The sequence below is a fragment of the Xenopus tropicalis genome, chromosome 1 (assembly GCF_000004195.4).
Source record: "Xenopus tropicalis strain Nigerian chromosome 1, UCB_Xtro_10.0, whole genome shotgun sequence".
Classification (NCBI taxonomy): domain Eukaryota; kingdom Metazoa; phylum Chordata; class Amphibia; order Anura; family Pipidae; genus Xenopus; species Xenopus tropicalis.
Genome location: NC_030677.2, coordinates 111,788,182 through 111,814,794, shown reverse-complemented (window position 1 = coordinate 111,814,794; position 26,613 = coordinate 111,788,182). Strand labels below are relative to the sequence as shown.

The window sequence follows — 26,613 nt, the reverse complement described above, 5'->3', positions numbered from 1 at the left end:
GATCCCTTGGAAATATACCGCTGTTTAGAAGGGGTTTGGTCCATTCCTCCAGAAAAATTTATCCAGGTTAGTCCAATGCTTGTGCAACTCAATTTTCAAACAATCCCACAGATTATTAATTGGATTTAGATCAGAGTTTAGACTGGGTCATTGATGGTCATTCACCTCTGCTTTTAAGCCATTTCAGTGTTACTTTTGCCATGTGTTTGGGATCATTGCCCTGATGAAAGATGAACTTGTGCCTAAGCTCCAGTTTTTTTAGATTCACTGGAACAGGTTTTTGTACCTTCCATTATTTCTGCTGTTTTAACCTTTTATCCAGGCCCATAGGTGTGAGTATTGTTTGATCTGCACCACAAATAGTACTTTGAACTTATGGCCATAAAGGTCTGTCTTGGTCTCATCTGACTGCAAAGGCTTTTTTCCAGTATTGCAAATAAGTTACTAGCATACAAATCCTCTTAGTATTTTGGCATGTGGTATGGGAATTGAGATCAATGGGTGGATCAGGGAGCAACAGGAAGTTTGTTCAAATTAATTCATGGGTAAGTAGAGTGCTTTGTTGGTCACGAGCACTTTACAGTATGTTTACTTAAATATTCACTGCTACGGTATCATTCGTGTTTAAGGGCTGCACTGTTTTTCTGTAGTAGTACCTTGTAACATGGGCATATAATATTGCATTATTCAGAGCCCATTATCATGAAGTTGTAAATACAACAGATTATTGTCTCCCCCCCCCCCCCCCCCCCCCCACTGTCTGATTATCTAATGTGTCTGCAGAAATGTTTGCTGCCATTATTCTATTTCATATGTCCTGATGAGAAGTTTGGTCTATTCTTCATAAATTCCATCCTAGCAAATACTGTACATTCTGCTATTTTTAGAAATAGCACAGAAAAGTTTTTTTTTAATAAAGTCATATGATACCTGCCCAAGATTTGACTTTGCCTTTAGAAATGGCTCCAGTTTAGTTAAATATACAGCCCATTGGTCTGATCTCTATGTTTTGTTTGTTGCTTATGAAGTTGTCATCAGCCTGTAATCTCTTAAGTGCGTTGCTTCATCTCTGGATGTCACACACAGACCCTATACTTAATCACTGGTCAGAGACCAGAGAGTTGCTCAATGCATCAAAATACACCAACGCTGGAATTACATATTTGGCAATGATAGCCTATATTTTATTACAGGAATACATTTAATAGACACTAGTATGATATTTTATATTGTGCTACTGCTGGGGGACAGAGACATACTTGGATCACCCTTGTCCTGTAGAATACATACATGTCCCTTTCCAAATAAGATGCGTGAATGCACAGCAATGAATTCAGTGACATGAGAAACAGGAGAGGCTGTGTGAAACACAGTTTATGATCAGGCCATTCAGTCACAGCCAATAGGCCACGCTCACATATATGGCAGTGTGCTATGCAAGCTGTTGATCTCACGATGGCTTGATTTGAAAAATTAAAGGGGAGCAGCAGTTTTGTTGTTTTATTAGCAGGAGTGTATTTTTGTAGAGGCATTAACTGCACTGGGAATCTAATTATTTATTTCACAAGGACCAAAAATGGAGTAGTTTCAGTTGCCATGCTTGCCCTGTTTAGCTCATGAAATAGCAAAAAAATAACATACATTTTTCAAAGGAATAGGCAAAAAGTATGTTTAGCATAAGCCATGTTTATTGAACTGGGGTATACTGTGTCTATAAACCTTGTACCACAAATATTCTAGCTGTGTCTAGGTCCAAGAGTTTTGGAGTATAGAAATGAGTATATCAGATGAAAGTATAACAAAAAAAAAAATTGACACCTTCCCTATCAATCAAGGCTAGTGCCACATGAGGCTTATTCTCAGCCTGCAGAAAAACAGAGACTGACAATCGGCTCTACGCTGCCACTAGCCTGTTAGCTTGCCTTCACCCAAAAGCATTGTCTCTGCCCGGTGCAGACTGTCTTGCATTTTTTGGCTGATATGCACCGCGTCTGCCTTCACCCAGGCAGCAACAGTGCTTCTGAATGCAGGCAAGGTAGCTGGCTGGTGGCAGCATAAGGGCTGATTCTCTCCCTGCATTGTTCCGCAGGCTGAGAATCAGCCCCGCGTGGCACTAGACTAAACTGCAAATTTCCACGATGAAACCTCAGCCATCACTATTACATAGTATTCTGTTCTGCCTTCAAAAACCTATTTATCCATATAGATGTATCGTTTTTGTAAATTGCTATGCTACCACTTGTATAAACAGACATGGTTAAAAGTAATACAACCTCGGGATTTGCAGATAAAGGGGATTGGTTTGCTCTAAAAATAGCACTGTGCAAACAAAGTTTGAGCAAAATAGGGAGTTGTTTGCCAATCAGTAACCATTTATCCTAAAGGAGATCACAGCAGAGCTCAGAAATGTACTCACAGCCAAAATTTGTTCCTCCTGTCTGCTTTGTCTTCACATGTTCTGTCTGCTGTCAGAATCCAGTCATTATTTGGCATTTTCCATGTGCCAGAGTAGGCTTTTTGAAGTCCAAAACATAGAAAAGATTTGTAAACTTAAAGGACAAGTGCTGTAGCTAGGGTTTGGCCTTGGATTATTATCTGTTTAATTATCCCATTAAAAATATCATACAATTTCTTTTTTACAAAAAAGTGCAAAGATTTCCATCAGTTTTGACACAGTGGAGGGATAAACAAATGTATAATTATTTTGTAGTACATTTTGAGATTTATAACTGTGCATTTTTACATACCTAGATTTTCCAGACAGAGACCGCCGGATAATTACGTTAGCACAATAATTCCTGTGCAAGTAACTAAGTTAGTTCGTGGCGTTGGGGAACCTACAATTAACCCCAAAAAGGAAATATATCTCGTGAAGTGCATTCTATTATTTATATCTAGTTGAAAATCTAGAAGTCCTTGTAGTAAGTAACTCTGCAAGCGACATATTAAGAGTCTCATGGGCGGACGGACGTGGTGTCAAATATTTACCTTAAGTCGCCACTACAGAATATCCTAGAAAGTATATAAGATCATACTGGCACGCAATAATAACTAGATGCAACCACTAAGGCGGGTCACACCGCCAAGGTATTGTTAGATGTAAACTTACCTGTGTGTAATGGTGGGAAATGGAATCGCAGCCCATACTAAAAGCAAAAACCGGAGAATTTAAGATGTTGAACTATACTAAGTGCAAACAATGAAATTGACTTAATGGTAACAACCACATGTAAAGTCGAAACAGATGCGAATGATACACTTTCTTATCTACACGTCTATTCAAGACTTAATTTAATTATTGACGGCCGATAACAATACTTACCTTAAAACCACTGTCTCTACTGAAAAGAAATATCCCCCAAGACACGAACTGTGATCTCTGGAAACAATTAAAGACTTCTAACAATCGCTACATGAGTTGCTTGTAATCGTGATTGAAACATTTGACAGCAACACTAAAGCTGGCCATACACGTGGCGATCCGACGATGTTTCGTACGACCATCAGTCGCACGAAACATCGTCAGATCCGCCACACACCATTCAGGGCTGAATCGGCAGGTAAGGAGGTAGAAACAATAGGATTTCTACCTCCTTCTGCCGATTCAGCTCTGAAGGGAGAATTTTGGTCAGGCGCCTTCTATGGCGCCCGATCAAAATTTTCTAACCTGGCCGATCGACGAGCCGACCGATTTCAGCAGCTTCCTGCGACATCGGTCGGCTCGCTGACATACCATACACGCACCGATTATCGTACGAAACGAGGTTTCGTACGATAATATCGGTGCGTGTATGGCCACCTTAATAAAGTGGCAAAATAGTTGCCGAATTTCTGACAGGCATTGAAGCCTAGTATAATAGATAGATCTAGGGTGTGTCACTATATATTTTATTTTTTCCTTTCTTTCCTTTTGCTTTACCAATTTTAAGATATATTTTAGTTGTTAATAAAATTAAAGGTTATATTTTAAGACTTCTACAGGTGTGCCAACAAAACTGTGTTTCTTTTACTTCTTGACTTATATTCAATATATTACACTCTGTGCACCCTGTAATACAAATCACTGTAGTGCGAGGTTCCTCTACCAATAGACATATGCAAATTTTATGTCATTAACTATTTTCTCTACACCATTTCATTTTTTCTTTTCATTTAAATTGCTTTATGCATTCAATTTTGTAATGGGTCCCAGGCTTAGGAAAGGCACTTTTTGTAGTTAAAAGGTTTTAGGATCTTAAGGGGCAGTGTTACAATGGCTGGATCCCCTCCTATCCAGATTTTGGCATGCATTTTTATGTCAAAGAGTTCTACGTTTAGGACTGTAGTACTTCTCTTTCTATTAGGACCTAAACTATGGGAATCAGCTTTGTGATTTAGATTAAATATGAACCGAAGTTACTTAATTACTATATTGTGCAGGTTTGGGGGAATAGAAAGCTGATCATCACCACAAAAAATAAAAAATTAAGTATGCCTACATCATACTAAATTAATTTTTAGGTGACCTGCCTTTTGACATTTAAGGCAGACTAAATGGTAATAAAGAGTTACTTAGAACAAGGAAACAAGATGTAGACGCCATATTTCAGATTATTTAAGAGTGAGCAAACAATGTAGTAAAGCAGTGGGAAAAGCAAATAGAATGGTAGGTTGCACTAGAATAGGTTTTAATAGCAACCAGTATGTCATACTTGGTGAGACTTCTACTTAAAGGAGCAGTAAACTGGGGGGTTAACATAAGTTTAATGAATAGGACTTCAGCTGAACATAGTTTTTGACTATTGTTTTCTTTACAAAGATCTATGAAAGATCTCATTTTGTGAGCTAAATAGGATTAACATTGACACTGCAGCAACTCCATGTTTGGTTCTTGCAAGGTAGATAAATTAATTACCAGATCACAGATAATTCACCTGCAGAATGGACATCTGTTTATCTGTGCTCTAGTAATCTTCTTATTTTTCTCTGTAGTAATCTACCACTTATGCTGTTTTGCACCTGATTTCAGCAGCATGCTTTGTGTACTATAGTCCTTAGGGCTCTGTTTATTTAACAAATAATGTTTAAGGGCTATGGCACATGAGGAGATTACTCGCCCGTGTTAAATCTTCTCTAACGCGGCCAACTAAACTGTGCTCTACTGAGTTAGCAGTTGATGCCATGACCATAAATATAATATATAGCCTGTAAAATGTTAGTACAACACTGCAGTGTAATAAAATGCTGTTTTATACCGTACTCATCTGGGAGCAGAGGCAATTGTTTAAAGAGCAGCAGCATAGATATGACTCCAGAATTAGAAATTTACGGGTTTGCACCATTACCTGATGCAACTACACTGTGATTGACTCTTCTAAGCTCAGGGCACTATGAAACCAAATATTATTACACTGTAGTGTGCTACTGGAAAAAAAAAGTGCCACCTGAGGAGTTATTTTCTTCATAAGCATAAGATGTGACCCCAGAGACCTGGTTAGTGTCATTAGTGTAGTGTTATCTGTTGCACCCCAATATGACAGGCTGTAATTGCAGAGCAAATTGCATTATCTACTGCTACAGTACTTTTGGACATTAGGGTGAATGTATGTCATTAATTGAAAGCAGAATTTGTCTTAGAAGAACAAAACAAAATGTCATATGTAAACAGGAAGTGGTTTGCATTAGTGTATTTGGAAAAATAGTCTCAATGAAAGGTGCCACACTGTTTCTGCAGTGGGGCACTTCTCTTACACCCTTATACTTAAGGGCAAAGACACACGGAATGATTAGTCGCTGCAACTTTTAATTAACACAGTCGCGGTGACTACTCACGGTGACTTTTCGCCTACGGAGTATAATTGCGTCGCTGCAACAAATCACGCGCTCATTTTCATTGCACGGATTAGTCGCCGCGACTTTTTCAAAAGTTGCGGCTTTAAGGGTCACATTGCAGTGAAATGCTTTACATGAAAAAGCACATAGGAATCTTTTAGGTCAGTACTGGTATGGGTATTTTTTTTTTGCTTTATTCTGCATTTGTAATATCTGTGTTTTTGTGGTGATAAAAACAGCTGCCTGATAATGTTAATGTCACAGCCTTTGTGGCATAGCAATTTATTCTTTATACCACCATACTGTCATAATGTTTAAGCTAATGGGCAAAGGCATTCCCTATATCACTTCCTACTGTGCATATAATTTGTAGTAAGTTAAAAACTATTTCACCATTACGGGCAAGTTAGTCACAGAATGGAAAAGTTGGCTGGAGGCCTCTCTAAAGGTCCCCATACACGGACCGATTCTAGCTGCCGATATCGGACCCTTAGACTGATTCGGCAGCTAACTGGCCCGTGTATGGGCACTACTGAGGGCCTGAACCGACTTTGCCTATAACCGTTGTTATAATTCGATCGTTTGGCCGCAGGGCCAAACGATCGAATTAGCCTGGATTCTCCCGATATCGCCCACCCGTAGGTGGGGAATATCGGGACAAGTTCTGCTCGCTTGGCGACATCGCCAAGCGAACGGATCTGAAAGTGTATGGGGACCTTTAGATCCTTTAGGCTCTGTAGATGTTTAACCATATTTAAGCCTTTTTGGAAAAAGATCAGTGTTTACATTTTTACTGTTTGGTCAATGGAACTGTTGATCACATGGAAGACTTGTGAGTAGTTTTATTAATAGTTTTGTCAGCTTCCTTGCTAATTGCAATATATGTATTCTTAGACTGGCAAAAACAATTATTTGGTTCCTTTTGGACTATGCATTGCCAGTGCCACAGGCAAGTCTCTTTCCTAAACATTCTAAAGACTGTGATTTGTTTTCATTTGTTTGTAAGCTCTGTTTGTAAGCTCTGTTCCCTTTTCTTGTTGTCTCTTGCATTTATTGACTGCATTCTCTACAATTCAGGCTTCTTGCTTAAAAGAATGCATGACTGACTAGCATAGGCAATGTGGCAGGTGTTTACAAGAAAATACATCCTTATTTTCTACTACTAGTCCTATTGTAGTACTAGTCTTTTAAAAGTACTAGTAGTCCTCTAGTATAATTTATCAGCCCAGCTCTTGTGTTTCATGATTAAATTTTGCACTTGCATCTGAAGGTTTATCTTCTTTTCCTCATTTTTTCTTCATTGGAAGAAAAATATTTAATTGCTGGTTGATATGGGCTATGGGGCAACATCACCGGTGAGTTAATACATATGCCTCAGAGTGTAGTTACACGTCCTATCTCCTGATTGAATATTTGTTCAATTGCACTACACCTGTGCACTGACTCTGTAGTCTGTACAGGCCTTTAATGTGCACATACAACTGATCCTTGTTTAAGTAAAAAGAAATAAACAGAAATATTCAAAAAATTTGAAAAATAGTTACCTTTATTTGAGGTAGACTTGTTTGTGTGGAACACAAAACATATAAATAACCTGTAAAATATTTTTGATATAAAAGATTACCCATCTCTGCTGTATATATTGCTACGTGTATGGCCACCTTAAGGGCCGTGGTAGACAGGGAGATTAGACGCCCGCAACAAATCTCCCTTGTTGCGGGCAACTAATCTCCCCAATATGCCATCCCACTGGCTAGAATATAAATCGCCGGTGGAATGGCATATGCGGCGCAGCGATTTCCCGAAATCACAGAAGTTTCCTCTCATGGCAACTTCATTGCGGCGCCGCATATGCCATCCCACCGGCAATTTACATTCAAGCCGGTGGGATGGCATATCGGGGAGATTAGTCGCCCGCAAGAAGGGAGATTTGTTGCGGGCGACTAATCGCCCCATCTACCGCGGCCCTAATTCTTTTTCACACCAGCTATCCATTTAAAAGGGTTAGCAACATTATTTTAATTTTAAGCATGCAATGCTACGAAAGAGAAAAGATCTATAAATGATACATTTCAGGATATTGCCCTAAGATGATAATTATGTAAGAAAAAAAAATTCAGGATTTATCGGTCTGTTGCAATCTTTATATGTATGAGAACAGCTTACACTGGAGTGTTAATGTCCCTTTAATGCTGTAAGGACAGCACAACCTAATTAACTTTCTGTCCCATGAAATGGAAAATTGATATGTGATAATTAAAGACAAAGGACACAATTGCCTTAAGCTTGCTGACCTCTGGGAAGGAAGTTTCTAGATAAAGAGGTGATGTTTAACTGACAGGTTGTACAGAACAATAGAAGTATATGGCCCAGTTTTAAGGAGCTATAAGATTATACTGGAGAGGTTGTATTAATCTGTAATAGGATTTGTAAGGAATCTTTTACTTAACCACTTGCTTGTTGGTAGAAAACTATCCTATGCATTCCAACTACCATGGGGGCTTTTCACACACCGAGATGCAGAGGTAACAAACCCAGAAACTGCTGAGAATACGTGGCAGATCTCTGAATAACAGACGTTCCCCCAGCTGTGGGAAGGAAACCCAAGATTTCTCTGTTCTAACCGTCTGTTCCTTTATTCTTGGAAAAGAGACTAGCTCGTGAACCACTCAAGTTAACACTGTCTCTGCCAGAGAATCCCATGTTGAAAGATGTTATGCACTTTGGTGTATAATAACAATTCAGAGCTGAAAGATGACGTGCTTTCATGAACTGTGTGGTAGTGGAAATATATAATACAGGAAACTGTATAGCTGATAAGATGTTGGAATATTAGGATTGTGTTATAGTAGCATAAAATGCAGGATGGAGTGACTGAATGAATAAAAACAGAATATTTAAAGAGACATTGTATCAGGGATTTTACATTTTCCAGCAAGCACCATAGAATTATGGCATCTAGCAAAGCTACAGGCACTGTGTTGTTTATTAGTTTTTGGAGATGTTTTCAAGTTTTACAGGGGTGCTGTGCTTTGGTACAGAGGCCATGCAATAGAAGGAGGAGCCTCCATTCCAGTTGTTCCAACTCGGCAAAGCTCACAACAGTTGGTGGCATTGCTTATTCAATCAATTGCCAGCCTGTCATATTGCAGCCTTGAGCATTAGGGCTGTGAATTTTGCCATCTGCAGTGTTCCTTGGCAGGTGTCTTGGTTGACACCTGTCCCTTTGGCTACATCGATAGAGGAACACTGCCAGACACCTCTGTGTCTCTATGTGGTGCTTAAGTTCAGAATGAGCAATTCTGGTTCAGCCTGGCAAACAGTGGACATGTAAGCAGGGTTGCCACCTGCCCAATAAAAACTCCCAGATTGCCAGCACTGCAGACAAGATATACACATGCATATTCCAACATTCTCAGCTGACAATCTTGGTTACTCTGTCCACCCTTAGTTTTAAAATCTGTATCCCTTTTTGTTGAGTAAACTGGGACTCATGGGAACTATGCCAACTGTAGAATTCCAAATTGTTTTATGGTGAAGCAAAGCTTTACTATTTTCAGTATATTTATCAACCTTACTCAAAATGTTTGCAGTTTGTCTATGCTTTTAAAAACAGTTTCTTGTTTTGCATGCAGACCAGAAGTGTATAATAAATGTAATGGCAATTGATGGCATTACTTGAAACATAGAAAGCATGAGTCATTTTTCCCACCAGTGACTTGTATTAGAGATAATGGTTTGCAAATTGACATCTTATAATTTTGCTACATTTCTTAATAATGTAACTGGTAAATATCACATACTCTTGATGCTTTATGTTGCTGTTGACTGACAAACATTGTTCAAAACAAAAAACAGCACTAGTTTATAGGAACCTGATATTGGTAGAATATATCTAGCATGGCTAATTACAAAGCTAAAAATATCTAACTTTTTGTGGGAAAACAGAAAATATTTATACTTTGGGAAAGTGAAACCATGGTGATTAAAATGCTGCATGATGTCATTTAAGTGTTTCATTAAAATATACCTTTCTCTGTTTTCTCTTTTTTTTCCTAAACAGTTTGCCCCAGTATGGATATCCGGAATAACATTAGTCAGTTCAGTATGCTTGAGGACTGTACAGTAATTGAAGGTCACCTTCAGATCTTGCTTATGTTCACCAGCAAACCAGAGAACTTCCGAGGGTTGAGATTTCCCAAGCTCACCATGATCACAGATTACCTCCTGCTTTTCCGGGTCTATGGCTTAGAAAGTCTAAAGGACCTTTTTCCCAACCTCACAGTTATCCGTGGTACTCACCTCTTTTTCAACTATGCCCTAGTCATCTTTGAGATGGTCCACCTGAAGGAGATTGGGCTCTACAACCTAATGAACATTACTAGGGGGTCTGTTAGAATTGAGAAAAATAATGAACTTTGTTATCTTTCTACGATTGATTGGTCCATAATTCTTGACTCTGTGGAGGATAACTACATTGAACTCAACAGGGACAATAAAGAGGAGTGTGGAGATGTTTGTCCTGGTGCAGGAAAAGGCAAGAGCAAATGCAAACAGATAGTAGTCAATGGAGCATTCATTGAGCGCTGCTGGACACAGGACCACTGTCAAACAGGTAAGCAATAATCACAGGATTGCATCTATTCATAGTCCTGTAGTCCTATTCATTTTCCAGTCTCACGTTCAAACCACTGCCTACTTGCTAGGATAAACACGACCCTAGCAACCAAAGAGCTGCTGAAATTCCAAACTGGAGAACTGATGAAAACCAGTTTCAAATTGTCATATTAAGAGGCAAACAACCCCTTTTAAGAACCACTTTTCAAGGGCTCCTTTGGAAGTGAACAATTTATATTCCAGTTCAGAAAGTAATTATTTGAATGCTTTTGCCCCAAATGCAGTTTGCATTGTGGAGCAAAAGTGATAGTACTTAGTGCTTCTACTGTTTAAAACTAACACATCTGGAGAAAGTGCCACATACATTTCATTTGCTTCTAGATTTCTCAGTTACATCTCATCATGTCATACTTATTTTGATACAATATACACCAAGAGAAGAATAATGATAACTTCATAAATCCATTTAAGACGTAAGTAACATGTTAAGGACTTCGTGTTCCTGACTCTTCTTATTACCATGAGACTTCAGCTCCTGAAATCCTATTATTGCATTACCGGCTTGTGTGTGATATTGGTTTTGCAATTCAGCACTTTATCACATACTTTTTGTTTTCAAAACACACACTTCAGAGTGCCATACGTTATAAAATAAATATGTATTACTGGCAACGAGATATTTAATTTATTTTTAAGGGTGTACTTTCTCTTTTATCCAGAGATCTACAAATTACAGGCCATCTCTCTTAAACTCCATTTTAATCAAATAATTCACATTTTTAAATATGTTTCATTTTCCTTTATAATAATAAAACAGTATCTTGTACTTGATCCCAACTAAGATATAATAAATCCTTATTGCAGGCTAAACAGTTGGGTAAACTATTGGGTTTGTTTAAAGATTAAATGATTTGGTAGCAGACTCAAGTTATGGTGATCCAAATTACGGAAAGACCCTATATCTGGAAAATTTCAGGTCCCGAGTATTCTGGATAGCAGGTCCTATACTTGATACATAGGATATTTTTTTGTTCTTGGCTATAGGATTTCTTATCTATTTCCACAAAACAAACTACACTTCTATATACAAGTAGGTTAAATAGGCATTGTATTGTAATGTCAAATGGCAGTAAGGGATGTAATTATGATAAGAGTTGTGTTCCAGGAAATAGCAGTCAAAATAAAAAGTTTGGTACTGAATCAACAAGGTGTGCATAAGGTCAATTTCCTGTTTAGTCATGTACTATTAATGACTTCCTGTTAGGCCACACATCTTTGAGTAAGAAATTCACATTGTCAGAAGAAAGATAAACTCAAGGGACAGATAACTCTATCAGATGGAAAGTCATTGGGTTAGAAGGGTTGTGACTGTCAGTTTTCTAAAGACCTCTAACTTTTGGGGTATGTGTCACTGATTACTAAGTATTAAGTAAAGATCAGTGGGTAGTAAGACTCCCTTTTCAGTTTAAAATAATTGAAACTGTAATGTCTATGTCAGAACACATGCATTTGGCTTTTTGACAGATGATGTCTGCTGCTGAAAAGGCATCTCACTCAGTATAGGATACGTAGGATAGAGAGTTTTAAATCTCAATGAATTGTAACATCTCCGTCATTAAAGATTATTTTTTAAGCCATATTTGTTTTCTCTCTTTATGGCATACAAAGGTCACAAAATCGTACAGTACTGCAATATGTAATTTGAGCAATACACAATATTACAATTGCTTACTGTATTACTTACTTTTTTATGTGTGTGAATCTCTTTGCAGAGATTATACCCCTATATTTATAGGGGTATGTTTTTTTTTAAATCAGAACAATCCTGGGCCAACAGTAAAATCTGAGATTTCTGAACATAGCCATGTAAAGCCTGAGCAGACCAGCGAGTTTGAAATTTGAAAATGGTAAAATGGTAAGGTCCATTTTAAACTAAAAGAAATATCTGACTGCTCATTAAAAACCCATTAGTGCTTCCCAGCCAACAAGCAGACCTATGGGTTGCACTATAGCTGTTCTTTTCAAAAAGAATATTCACATCTGAGGTCTGCTAATCGGGCCTGTAAGTTTTGTGACATAACAAAGAATGATCTCTGTAAAGCACCGCATGAATGTGTCAGTGCTGTGTAAATAAAGGGTAATAAATAAAAATGCTGATTATGAAAGGACAGAAACCCATACTTCCATGGTTTTGACGTCTGTGTGTGCGTGTGTAAAGGAAGAAAAGCCCATGCTTCCTTAGTTCTGACGTGTGTATCCACTCCTTTAAGCATGAGACTTAGAAAATTGTGAATGTCAACTGAAGGGAAAAAGATCTATGGTAAAGTGGTTCACAGTTTAATTATATGAACAAGTCCTATACAAGTTCATTTCAGAATTTCAGTGCTGACTTCTCACATTTGTACCCTTCCTTTTGAAAAGATATATTCCTGATTTTTCCTGTACCTTACACTTTTTTTTGGAATTGCATGCCATGACAGGCCCAGGTGTTTGCTGTGATTTGTGTTGGCCTTTCTACTTTGGTAAAAGGGACCAACAAAAGTCCACCTTAGTGAAAAACCACATCATGCCACACAAGGACTTTTTAAGACAGTTGAATGTGGGTACATTGCATCCATGTCCAAAAGCAGAACTGTCACTGGTATGGTACACCAGGGGGCTGCAAATTGTACCATCTACTCTAGTGAGAGCTGAAATTAGACTGTGACAGGGTCATGTACATAAGTATGTCTGTGCACTGTGGCATTTTAACATCTGTATGTAATATAGATTTATGATCATTTGTTCAGGACAGGGAGAAAGACAACTTACAAAACTAAAACTTCTAACTTCTAAAACGTTTCTACAGCTTAACCAAAAGAGAAATGCTAGTATTTTTAGCACTGCAGCAGATAATATGTTAAATGCATACCTTTACTGACTTGAATATTCTGTTAGAATTATCATTACAGTAGGAATTCCAGTAAGGAGATAATGGCAACATAACTTTTAACAACAAGGTTCTTCAGACCATCTCTATTACTGCATTATAATTGTTTTACTTTTAATATTAAGTAGAAATGTGATTCTTTTCCTGTCTATAAACCCTGTGATATGAGTTATTTTTAAGATGATACTGGCTTAACTAGCCTAACTTATTACTAGAAACACAAACTGAGAAGCCCTCTTTAGAGTCTGGGTATACTAAACCCTAGTATTTTCAGAATAACCCCTTGTCTGTACCAGGCATTCTAAAGTTTTTTTTAAATGAATAAGAGCTCACTCCCTTAACTGAAGGCAATGTGCAAATGCAAAAACAGTTGCAATTGGACAATTGTTTGCACATTTTACACTGCCTTCAATTGGATTTGAGTTACTGTAGGTCCATGCACTCTCTTTTGGAGCACAGAGATCTGTGGCTGCCTTGATGGGTATAGTGCTGCCTGCGTTCAGCAGTGTTTTATACATTAAGGCTGGGATGTGAAAGCATATAAGGAGGAGGTAAGGACAGATCTGGCCTGTTACCCCTGACACTGCTGTTTGCACCTTGCTACTGATTTTGTTTACAGACAAGGAGCACTTTGCAGCTGGACTGGGGAATAAGTGCTTGCTAATTGAGCACTTTGGGGCATGCACTTGTACCTGTTCTGCCTTGCACTAGAAGCCAGTCATCATAAATGACCCCTATATTCTTTAGGTCCTCCTCATTTTTTGACACATATGACTGGTGGGCCTCCAGTTAGGAACTGTCTTCTAGAGCAGGGCTGTCCAACCGCGACCCCCCTCTGTGTGGCCCCCACCTGTCTGGCTGCTTTGATGACTGTGTAAACTTTAAATGGTATCAGTACTGAGATTAACTGGCCCCCTGCATGGTTCTCACCTCAGATTCAGGCTGTAATCCCCCTGTATTGTTTAATCATGTAATCCCCTGTACATGATTGCCTTTATTGTTTTCACCCTGCATTGTTCACACCTCAGGCTCAGGCTGTAATCACCACATTGTTCTCCTGTTCACACCTCAGACCCTCTGACACATCCAGCATTGTGTCTCTGTATGCTGCCTGTGTGTGCTATAGGGCAGGCATAGTGTGGCACACATAGGCAGGGGAGGGCAGGAATAGTATGGCACACGTAGGCAGGGGAGGTCAAGCATAGTATGGCACACATAGGCAGGGGAGGGCAAGCATAGTATGGTACACATAGGCAGGGGAGGGCAGGCAGAGTATGGATCACACAGGCAGGGTAAGGCAAGCAGTACTCTGCCTGCTCTATGCCTTCCCTATGCTGCCCGTGTGTGCCATACTCTGCCTTTTCTTATGTTGGCTGTGTGTGCCTTACTCTCCCTGCCCTATACTGCCTGTGGGATGTGAACCTGGCAGGGGTTTGTTCTAGGAGTTTGTTAGCATTTGGAAATAGCCATTATATGGTCCCTAAGGTGTGTAATTATATGCTGGTGGTTGCTGTGCTATCCACAGAAGAGGAGGAGGCATATGGATTTAAGTGTATTTATTCATATGACATAATATAATTCTTTCACATATGAATGAAGGAGGATATGCCTTCAGTGAGCACCAACCCTTGGTTTTTGCTGTGTTGCCACCATTAATGTGGGTATGGTCTTAAAAGCTCTTGTGATAACACGGGTGTAGTTTGAAGTGGGTGCGGTTTAAAAAAGGGGAGTGGTCAAAACTGGCTTCCATTATCGGCCCTCCACCATGTAGGCCAGAAAAATTCCGGCCCTTGATAGCACAGAAGTTGGACAACACTGTCTAGAGCATTAAAATATGCACTAGCGCATATCCCTGAAAACAGATGGGGCAATTTGTTTTCTGTAAAAAAAAGGTTTTGGCATTTTTCTTTTTTTATTGCCACCTTTTGGTATGCATTGTATTACATCCACTGTGTCATGCTCTGATGATAGTATCCCTTATACTATGAAGAATTTGTTGCCCAATTTCCACTGCCTTTTCCTCTACCCCCTATATCAAACCCCAGTCCTCAGGCAGTTAAGAAGATAAAAATTACAGGCGTGAGACACAATTTACGACTTAATGGGTAGGTATGCTCCCCCCTCTAAACCTCTTCCCACGCCTTTCACGTTCCATCTGGACCTGGATTCCACCTGCAGTTCAGCCATAAGATGTGTAGTCAGTACAACCAATTTATTATATTCATATTTAGGCTTTTCATTATATTTTTTTTTTATCACCCTAGCTTAGTGTATATATGGTAATTTAAAATAAAGTATGAAAAGTTCTACATGATGTTGAGGTCAGTTGAAGAAATCAATGACTTAAAGGAGACATATTGGATAAATGGGAAAAACCCTAATATTGTAGGCAATTATGGTCCCTTTTGTTGGAGCTCCCTATAGATCCTCTCTCTTATCTGACCATGCTTGAAATGAAGAGTGGGCGTGTCCTAACGGTCCCTGCCAGAAGCACAGTAGGTAGGGGAGAACCAATCACAGCCCTGCAGTCACACAAGCACAGACAGGCTTCAGTTCCCTATCAGGTCAGCCTAGCTGCTGATTGGTTCCTATCCTACAGTGCAGTGTACTGAGAGCCGGCGGCTCCCCAGCTCATCCAGAGAATTCAGCCAGCAGGAAGTGGAACAGATGGGCGGGACTAGTGGGGTTTTGGGGGAATTTCTCAATAAATCAGTCTGAAACACATTCCTTCTATATCTAGAGGAGTATAATTCACTGGCACATTCTTAATTTTTATAGGATATGTCTCCTTTAAACATTTACATCACATTAATGTCACATTATTATGCTTTATATATAAATATATATCTCACCAACATATTCTGCAGCTCTTTGCAGCGATTATACTTTATTATCATGTGCACTTGTACCAATGGAGCTTACAGTCTGAGGTACCTGTCACATTTACAGGTACTATGGTTACTTTTATCAGGATTCAATCTGCCAACATATTTAGAGTATGGGAGGAAACCGGAGTACCTAGAGGAAACCCACATAGACACAGGGACAACAAATTAGTCAGTAGTTTCAAGTTTTATTGTCATATACAAATAACAATGAAGCATCATTACTGTAATGAAATTTTTTGATCCGTGTTCCTCCCAACTTCACATAGACAAAAAAAATATTAAATATAATAAAAGTGAGCAATAAAGGTACAAGTATTTACAATAAAAAAACGCAATGAAATATTTGAAATTGTGCATTGAGGATTTAAAGTGGCTTTGCTTAAAGTGACACTGCGAAGAGTCCAGTAGTTATGGGGAGTGTGTGTTAAGCCTGTCCTCCCTTAAAGGAATAGTTCAGTTTAAAAATGAAACTGGTTAAAATAGAAAGGCTACACAAAATAAAAAATGTTTTCAATATAGTTAGGTAGCCAGAAATGTAATCTGTAAAGGCTGGAGTGGGCAGATGTCTAACATAATAGCCAGAACACTACTTCCCCCTTTACAGCTCTCTAAGCTGTTAGCTGTCCGTAACCAATCACTGAATTGAGGGGGCCATATGGGACATAACTGTTCAGTTAGTTTACATTTGAAACTGACCTGTGTGCTCACAAACTAACTGAACAGTTATGTCAGTCACTGACTGACTAAAAAGTTAGAGAACTGAAAGCAGGAAGTAGTGTTTTTACTATTATGTGATGACTCCAGCCTTTATAGATTACATTTTTGCCTAACTATATATATTTTTTATTTTGTGCAGTCTATTTACCCAGTTTAATTTTTACACTGAACTGTTTTTTTAACACACAGTTTTAACACACAGTTTGAATTTTTTAACTCTTATAGTAATTCCTTTCTCAAAGAAAACTTTAATCCTCGGCAGTCCAAAAAAGGTAGTGCATTAAGTGTAAGCCTTCAACAGAACAGGAGCTGAAGCAGTTAACCACCAAGCTATTTAGCCTCAGGAATTTTGAGGCCCTGCTTTGCTGCATGTCTTCCTCTCTCCCACCCCTTCCCTCTGGCTCCTGATATGGGTTTGTGGTGATGTCATGAGGGTCAGCTCACTGCTAGATTGAGAGGGGAAGCAGCCTCTGTGCATCTGTTGTAGGGAGGATGAAAAAGGGAGGCAGAAGAGGGTAACACAGTGATGATGATGATACAGCAAGTTACAGAAGGGGATGATAATGACAGGGTGAGAATAGTGTAAAATAATGAAGTAACAGGGTAAAAGATGCAGTGACAAAAGAAAAAAGTGATAGGAAAGAGAAATCTTACTGTTTATCTACTTTGTTATGCCTTTTGCCATGGAGTGGGTTAATGACCTTTAACCAGAAAATGTTGGTTGTAAGCATGGAATGCCAGCAGTAGAGATTACTAATCCCACTGCCCCCTCCTTCCTTCCCCATTACTGCACCTTACAGCATGTACCTTTGATGTTGTATTTGCTCTTACTGTGAGCCACACTAACTGCAATCTCTGCATACCTCTAACTACATACCTCTGTGTACATCTCTGTCCGTCTTTTATCAGTGCTGCACCAGTTCCTGCTGCACCACTGCTCCCAAAACACTGCAGCCATGTTTGAATCTATTGAAGGGTACCATATCCTGTAACCTGCATTAATATGGTTAATCCAAGTGCAAGACATACTGTGTGTGAAAGTATATATTGAAGAGTGAAAATATAGAGTGAAATATATTAAAAGAAAGAAACGGCATCTACTTTAACCTCTGAGTATCCACTTGGTGCTGTTATTGGAAAAATGTACTTATGTGAGGGGAGTATTTCTTATTTTGTATCCACAATCTGGTTTAGTATTTCCTGGAGAATGAAACCCTTTTTTATCGAACATAAAATGTGGAGTAAAACAAGCAACAAGTATCAAGCAGGTACTTAATAGTTTTATTAAAGATTTAAACATTTCCTACCGTAGGAGTAAAAGCAAAATAGTCTAAAAAAAAAAAGCTTCAGTTTCCCGTTAAAAAATCTGTAACAATATTGCTATATAAATGTGTTGCTGTGTGATATATAACTCTTAGGGGCAGATTTATTACAATGTGAAATTAGAGCTGACAAATGAAAAACCCACCCGCTTCCTGGCTGACTGTTATATTCTGCCTGGTTGTACCCAACAGCATCCAGCATTGTTTTTAGGCCTCACAAAAACCTGTTAAAAAAAAAAAAAAAAAAAAAAATGTATACAAACACAGTATTTGAGTTTTGACAAGCTCAACATGGATTTTTAAGACACTAGTGTGTAAGAGCCCTTAAGGGTATTTTATGTACCAGCTGACACATAACAGGAAGTGGAGCATATGTGAAAAAATGTCAAAAATCAGATGTGCAATAATGTACACGCGGAGCTCTATGAAGGCACTATAAGCATTAACAGATGCTGCCTGTGAATGTTAGTTGTCTATCCTCTCTCATAAATGCATCAAAATATTGTGTGTCTGTATTTTTATTAAATACCTCCGTTTTTGTGTGTGACTGTTTTCTATAAGGGCTCCATTTTGATGTTTCAGACGCTCCTGCCTTTGGTATGCAGCATGGCTGGAATTACCAGCCTGTCTAGAGGCCCTGGATCGGGTTACTGGGAAAAAAGGGGGTTTTACTATTTATTTTTTGTATTCTTTGGAAGAAATTACTGCATTAAGCTGTGGAAAAAATGTTCAGTTATTGAATGTACAGTGAGCTCTGGATAACCGTAAAATGTTTTTCATTGCATGCAACCTACAAGTTTTGGCAGATTTCATGGCACTAGCACTCTAGCTAGATTGGGGGGGTCTCTGGCCTCTGATTCCCAGGTGTTCCTTATAAATAAGATGACTGTGTGGCTGTGCGAGCATGCTGGTAATTGTAGTTAGTTGGAAACATGTATTTACCACACAGGTCAGAGTGGCCCAGGCCTAGGAGTAAAGCTCCAAATGGGGCAGTTTGTAATTTTAAAAAAAGATATATTTCCAGCAGATTTTGTTTTTCTTTAATTATCATGTAAAGTTCCAGATTCAGGGTGGGGTTAGAATAGGGGGATTTGTAGGGGCCAATTAATGTGGATGTGGGGGGGAAAGTCGGACAGTAGACTTATGTGGGAGTCTGACCATAAGAATAGATATTGCCAAATAATTTGTTCTACTCTAAGTCAGTTCTATCTATATCAGATCTATAACTAGGGCAGCCTCATCATTCAAATGATAACATGAAGAGGATGCTGGGAGGTGTAGTTTACAGGCTCACAGCAGCTGGTGCTGCTGGTTGCTGCTTACTTAGTTCCCAAACATTTAATTATTGTTCCTCTATCTTAAAAAAAAAGACAGGCGGAACTGCAGCACATCCACTTATGATAAGACAGTCCATCTCACCATGTATGAGAGATGAGCTCCATGCACTGATCCACACATCAGTTTGTAAAGATATTTGTTGCTGTGTGTGTGTGTGTGTGTGTATGTGTGTGTAGCAGCAGTAGCAAGTTTAATCCTTCCCTGTCTGTGGAATTTAATTTAAAAGCATTTAATGCTATAATATGTGACCAAATGTAAGTGCTCAGGGCCAGAAAGTGATACATTGAGTTTTTTATGGAAATCTTATAAACTGCCTAACAGTCTGTATAACACTCTGTTGTTTCCTCTTTCTATTCTCTTTCTCTCTATCTGATTCTTCTTGTCCATACATTACATACTAGACTGTGGCTCATTCTTCCCTGCTTGTAAATCACCTGTCCATATAGAACCTTCCCCTAACTCTTTCTGTTAATTCTATTTTAAATCTCTCTGAAACTCCTCTCATAGCCCTATGTGATTATAACTTCTTCTGTAAGAATACCGGACCTTTAACATGTTGCCCAAACCCTGCAGTCTAAATGTTTTAGCAACGCTATTGCATATCCAAGTCTTGCTGTGGCTTTAATTTATAGGATGGCTGTGGATACTGGGAGCTGCAGTTCACAACAGCTGGATCTGTAAGCTTGTCATTCCTGTAATGACTACCATTGCCCTATTTAGCTCTGCGTGTGACTCACACTTGGCTTCATATAATCTTTCCTTTTGCTTTGCAATTTTGTACATCCATTGCAGAGAACTGGTATCTTCCCTGTACTCTTTCTACTTTTGCTGGCATTGAAAGGGTTAATCGCGTAGTTTCTTTTCTGTTAAAGTACATCCAGCGTTTGGGGGGAGCAGCTGAGGAGAGCTTGGATGAGGGGGAGGCGGGCAGATCCCAGGTTGGTCTGTTTCCAGCTGCCATGGGATTGGCTAAGGGTGAGGGCGGCGCTTGGGCAACAGCAGAGTCCTGGAATGGAATATGCCTGGAACTGGAAGAGAGAATTATGTGGTTCTGTAATCACAGCGTCTTCTTATATATCAGTCTGTGTTTTGTGGAGCAAAGTGTATATAGGTGCCTGCAAATAACTGCAGATAGCGATACCTATATATATGTCTGCAGCATCTCTACCTGCCTATAAATAACCACTGTATCTATTTAAGTGTCACCTGTGATACACTGGAAACCTGTTGCTAACGTTTACTTTAGTGAGTTTTGCAAGGCAAAGCCGCCTTATGTGACACACCAGTTTCAGAATGATTTTACAATTTTAGACCCCCTAGCAGATAGTTAATTATTATGGTTTTTTTTAAAAATTACTTTTTAACCTCATAGTACTGTTCACTATTACTGTAGGGGCTACTGGCATAAAAATGACGCACTAGTGGTTGGCAAAGAATATACTGTGGACCAATAGTCTGCATGTTGTTTAACTACAACTTCTAGCATCCTTTGAGAGCATGCAGCTGTTATTGGGCTTTGTGCCATTGTACTATAGTGTCTTTGATGGCTGGAAGTTGCTGAGTCTTTGCACAAGTACAGTATTTTACCTGCTTTTCAATGTAGTAGGCCAGTTCTTTTTCACATCTCTGTGTAGTAAGGTGTTGTACCCCGTGTTAGCCATTGAAAAACTGCAGAAAATGTAGGGTTAGGTCAGGGGTGCCCAGACTTTGTCACCCTGTGATCTACTCTTGCCAACTGACCTCCGTCATGAATTCTGCACACAAAAACATATATAAAGTGGGAACAAATATATACAGCGGCCGGTGGGGAAAATCTTTATACTGGGATGAAACTACCAAGATGGATGGCTTCAGCAGCCGCACTCAAAAGCTCCAGTATGCTGGGGGTAAAAAAGAAGTGCCGGGATGTCATCCCACTGCACTCAAAGTAAAGTGATAAGATAAAGCCAACTTCTAGCAAAATATTATCAACATCATGGCAAATGATTTTGAGTTCCCTCACATAATGTCACCTAAAATTTGCCTTCTGGGTATCTTAGATGATATCATTTCAACCAATTATGCTCGCAACAGATACTGGTCATTGCTATATTATGCTAAGAAAGATATTATGATGCACTGGATGGGAACTACTTTACCTAGTGTCCGCTCATGGCAACAGCTAGTCAGCAAGACGATACCACTTATAAAAATTACCTCAGAGGTTAGGGGTACTCAGAACAAATTTGAATGTATCTGGTCACCATGGTTGGATACTATGCAATACTATTTTTCTCTGTACCACAAACTATACTTCTTTCATTGACTCTGATGTATATTTTATAGACCTGGAAACTATACTTATATCAGTGTTTTTGTGTGTTTTGTTTTTGTATTAAAAACAATAAATAAAATTGACCTTAACAAAAAAAGAGATAAGATAAGGGTGCACTACATTATCAAACTGTCTGTCTATATCAAACTGTAATAAATAAACTACAAATGGAAAATGTGACATGTAAAGACAAGATCACATTTTGGTCCAGATATGGACAAGCTTCCTAGAATGCACAGTTTAGCTTCACTCTGCCAAGGATGCAAATACTAGTGCAATTAGCACCTTGTTGTGAGATGAAGTCAGCCTAAAGAAATTGTCTTTTGAGAAGTAAATTGTCCTTAGCTGTGTTTTTCTAGGTTGCAGATCTCTTAGTTAAAGTCATATCTGGACATAAAACCCCTGTCCCTGTTCAGGCCACATTCCAGGGTGTTGAAAAGTGGCAACTACTTCATTCTCTTGAAGAGGAAATGCCTGGCACTAACTAGAAAATAAATTACAATATCATAAAATAACAAATTCTATGTACTGGTTCTATATACTTACTGTCTTACAAACTTTCTCTGTTCTGTGCATAGTGTGCCCTTCAGAATGCAAGGGAAGTGGTTGTTTGCCAGATGGACAGTGCTGCCACTCAGAGTGCCTTGGAAGCTGCAGAAAGCCTAATGATCCAACTGAGTGTACCGCCTGCCGGCATTACCAGTATCAGGGTGTGTGTATCAGTGCATGTCCCGAGGGGTCTTACCGGTTCCAGGGTTGGCGGTGCATTGACTTCAATACCTGTCAAGAAATGCACAACCGGTGCCCAAATAAGGAAAATTCCTGTCCTCCTTATGTCATCCACAAGGGAGAGTGCATGCCAGATTGCCCATCAGGCTATATTGCCAACTCAACTACGTAAGTAGCTTTTTTTGTGCCAATATGTAGATTTTGTTACCATCAAAATGCATAAGGTGCACAGGATTTGCATGAAGTATAACTACATTTTGGGATGGTTTAAATAGCTCCAGTATTTTCTACTATGCTAAATTTTAATAGTGTGGTATACAGTTTTGGGGGGTCTTTTTCTGTAAAAGTTTGTGCAGAGCATCCTGTAAGTATGGGGTCATTAATATTGGGGCGTTTTTGATTTTAAGTATATTTGATTTTAATTTTACTGAAGGAATGTTATGCAAACATCTTCTTTTTGCCTCTGGGATAAATATCTGTAGCAGCTATAGCTTTAGGGTCATTGATATAGGGATGACATTTCACAATAATTAAAACACACCATAATATGATATTTTCTGGTATGAAAGGAAGATATTTTTTATTTCTATTCTGATGTACCATCTCTCTACAGCCGTACTTGTACACCATGCGCAGGACCTTGCCCCAAAGTTTGCACCATCTACCAAAGTGTCAAGACCATAGACTCTGTGACATCTGCTCAAGAATTAAGAGGGTGCACAGTGGTCAACGGTAGTCTTATCATCAACATCCGTGGAGGCAGTAAGTATAACCCAGTGATAGACAGTGTTATGTACAGAGTCATTTACAGGTTTAACGAGACCAGAGGGCTCAGTTACTTTTAATGTACAGGTTTTAATTGCTTAAATAAAGGTTGATTTTACTGTAGGTGTGCCAACAAATTGTGTCTTTTGCAACGTAAAAGTTGCTACTGGCAACATTTAAGTTATTTAGTTTGTGACCTTTTTCCATGGCCTGACCTTATGTTCTACCTGTTTGTGGGCTGGAATATATGAAGTGATATAAAAAATGTTATTAATATAAATCTGTGGACAATAAATAAATAAAAAATATATTCATATAAATAGGGGGCAATAAAATATTCTTGGGAATAAAGTTGATGGTGGCCGATTTGTACTGCAAAACTGCTCTTCCTAAAACAAAGTGAGGGTATGGCAAACATTGTAATGTCTGGTTATATATACAGAAGTGCTCTGTACTAGGATTCGTATAGTGTAGGATTCGTAGAATGAACTGGTAATCTGTTTAAAAGCATTGTATTGGTTGCAGGGGCTACTGTACCTAGATAAACTTTTTGCCTTTTACTACATTATAGGGGTATGAATAGCGTCATCACATGATTACCTTCTGTCATTATGTATTGTTGAATTTTATGTCATTTTTTAAAAGTAGAAAAATTAGACAGAAGTGTTCAAGGTTTCAGGGGGATAACCCTCCTTTTATTGGAAATTGTCACATTAGAGGTCCAGCTTTCATTTATTTATATACTTTATAAGGTCAGTTTAATTTAGCTAAGACTTATTACTTTCACTAACATTGTTAATTAAGCCAGAGGCATTGGTGTGGATGGCCAAATGGGCCAGAGATCAAGGTATTGACAAAATAGTTTTTTAGGGTCCTCTGGCCTGTCAATTCAGTCAAGAATGATCAAATAATTATCAAATCTTTGTGTATCTGTACACCTTTTTATTTAGCTTCAGTGCTGTATGCATTACAACTTCTTGTCTGGTGTGGGAGCTACTGAGAGATTTACCTCGTTTAAGGTCACAAGGACCTTGCACATAATCAAACCAAGGTTTTAGTTCCAAGTTCTAAGTTCAGTGTTTATCCAAAGGCGCCGCTCCCTCTCTGACACTTCTAGCTACCAGCTGTAAAACACCTTTGAAGTTTTTCTCGTGTTTGTTTGTCAGCATTGATTTATAGGTTGTATGTACTAATGAAAATATATTTTGAATGTAATAGGAAGGTGGGTCAAAATGTATCTGATCAAGATAGGCCCTAGAATACTTAATTTTATCTTTCTGTGTAAAAATGCCAATTTTTTAACCACTGTTTTCATAATTGCAACAAATAATGTTTCTCTCCAAATCGTATCCTAATAGGCCCTCAGGCTCAGCCCAGCTCAGACCCACAGAGGAAATACATATTTCCCAAGGTTGCTTAGGGCTTTTCCAGATAAGAATGATCTGCAATGTTATTTTTGGGGTGAAGACTGTAAGAAGCAATTTTTTTATGGTCATTGTATTATTATTGTCTTTTTTTGTGAGGGAATTTTTTATCTTAAATTATCATTGTAGAACTATTATTGACATGTTGTTTTCTGCAGCCGAAAGGGTTTGAAATGGCTATCTTTGAGCAGAGATTACAACTGAAGATATATTGTAGAGAGCCAAAAAAAAAAAAATAAGCAGGAAAAGAGCCAGAATGTGAAGGCCAACTAAAAACAACAAAATAAATAACTGAAAAGTTGCTTACAATGAGACTTAATTACCCGGCAACCGGAAGATGAAGAGAAAGAGACTTTTTTTGCTGTTTTTGCCAGGAACAGTGACCCTGACAACCAGATCGAATTTTACTATACAGACTGGAAAGAAGCAAAATGTGAATTCTAACAGAAAATTCGTTTAGAAATGATCATTTAGTAAAATATGTTTTCGAGTGATTCCCATAGAACTCAGTTTTAATTTTGTTATTGATCTGTTCATTAACATTCTGTTTTTTTTATTCCAGATAATATTGCAACAGAATTAGAAGCTAACCTGGGCCTCATTGAGGAGATTTCTGGATATCTTAAGATCAGAAGATCATATGCATTGGTGTCTTTGTCATTCTTCCGCAAGCTGCGTTTAATTAGGGGAGAAGTGTTGGAAGCAGGGTGAGTGGGGTGGAATCACAGGTTTCCCTTTTTTTAACACATTTTACAGTTTTGTAAACCATCAAATATCCAGTTTTTATTGAACTCTCACAATAAAGTACTTACAGCTTAGAAAGCTATAAGAAAGCAACTACTAATCTCCCTGTGTGACATCAGCTTAGATTAACTGTTTCCTAACATTGTGATTTATTTTACAGTAACTATTCCTTCTATGCTCTGGATAATCCCAGTCTACGCCAGCTGTGGGACTGGCATAAGCACAACCTGACCATCATACATGGCAAGCTCTTCTTCCATCACAACCCACGACTATGTCTAGCGGAGATTCACCAAATGGAGGAGGTTACAGGAACAAAGGGCCGGCAAGACAAGAATGATATATCTACAAAGACCAATGGAGATCAGGCATCTTGTGAGTGCTTTCCTTAAGGGATTATCTTCCTTAACCCTTTTACTGCCAGCTGTTTTGGTCAAAGCAGAACTTGTATTGCCAGACAGTTTTTGAACATTTTGCACTGTTTCACTTTAGGGGCCTTTCCTCGGGGGGACTTTTAGTTTACCCAGGAAAACAATATATCGTTTTTTTCAGAACAACCTAAGCTTTCAAAATATGGTAGATTTTTTGTGTAATTCCAATTCTGTAACAAGATATAGGCTTCTAAATGTCTAAAAATGCAAAAAAAAATTAAAAATCTAATTTTCCATAATATAAACACACATACTAGAAACAAAAATTATTTTATGCATGAATATACAACTGATTTGGAAAGTCCCATGTCTCCTGAACGTGCCAATACCAAATATATATAGTTTTATGGAGATTTCTCACTTGTATAAGTCAAAAACTCCCAGCAGTACACTACCAAATTTCCAAAGCACTGCTCCAGAAAGCTGCATACTTTAGATTTCAAGGCCAAAAATTCCACTAACAGAAGGTTTATCCCAGAAAATTGTACATTTTTGGAAAGAACAAATAATGGGGAATCCAGAATAGGCACAACTGTCTGTCTACTCCAAACTATCAAGTCGCAATGCTTTCCTAAAGTTACTGG

The 26,613-nt window shown here is 38.6% G+C and overlaps 1 protein-coding gene across 2 annotated transcripts in view; it reads left to right on the top strand.

Annotated features, from left to right (window-relative positions):
* insr (insulin receptor) overlaps window positions 1-26,613 on the top strand; it is a 70,474-nt gene that overhangs the window by 29,748 nt on the left and 14,113 nt on the right. For both annotated transcript variants that reach the window (XM_002934379.5, XM_012953588.3), the window contains exons 2-6: window positions 9,875-10,426; window positions 22,515-22,833; window positions 23,279-23,427; window positions 25,417-25,561; window positions 25,759-25,973. In XM_002934379.5, coding sequence (XP_002934425.2) covers window positions 9,875-10,426; window positions 22,515-22,833; window positions 23,279-23,427; window positions 25,417-25,561; window positions 25,759-25,973 — 1,380 coding nt within the window. The remainder of the gene's footprint in view (window positions 1-9,874; window positions 10,427-22,514; window positions 22,834-23,278; window positions 23,428-25,416; window positions 25,562-25,758; window positions 25,974-26,613) is intronic.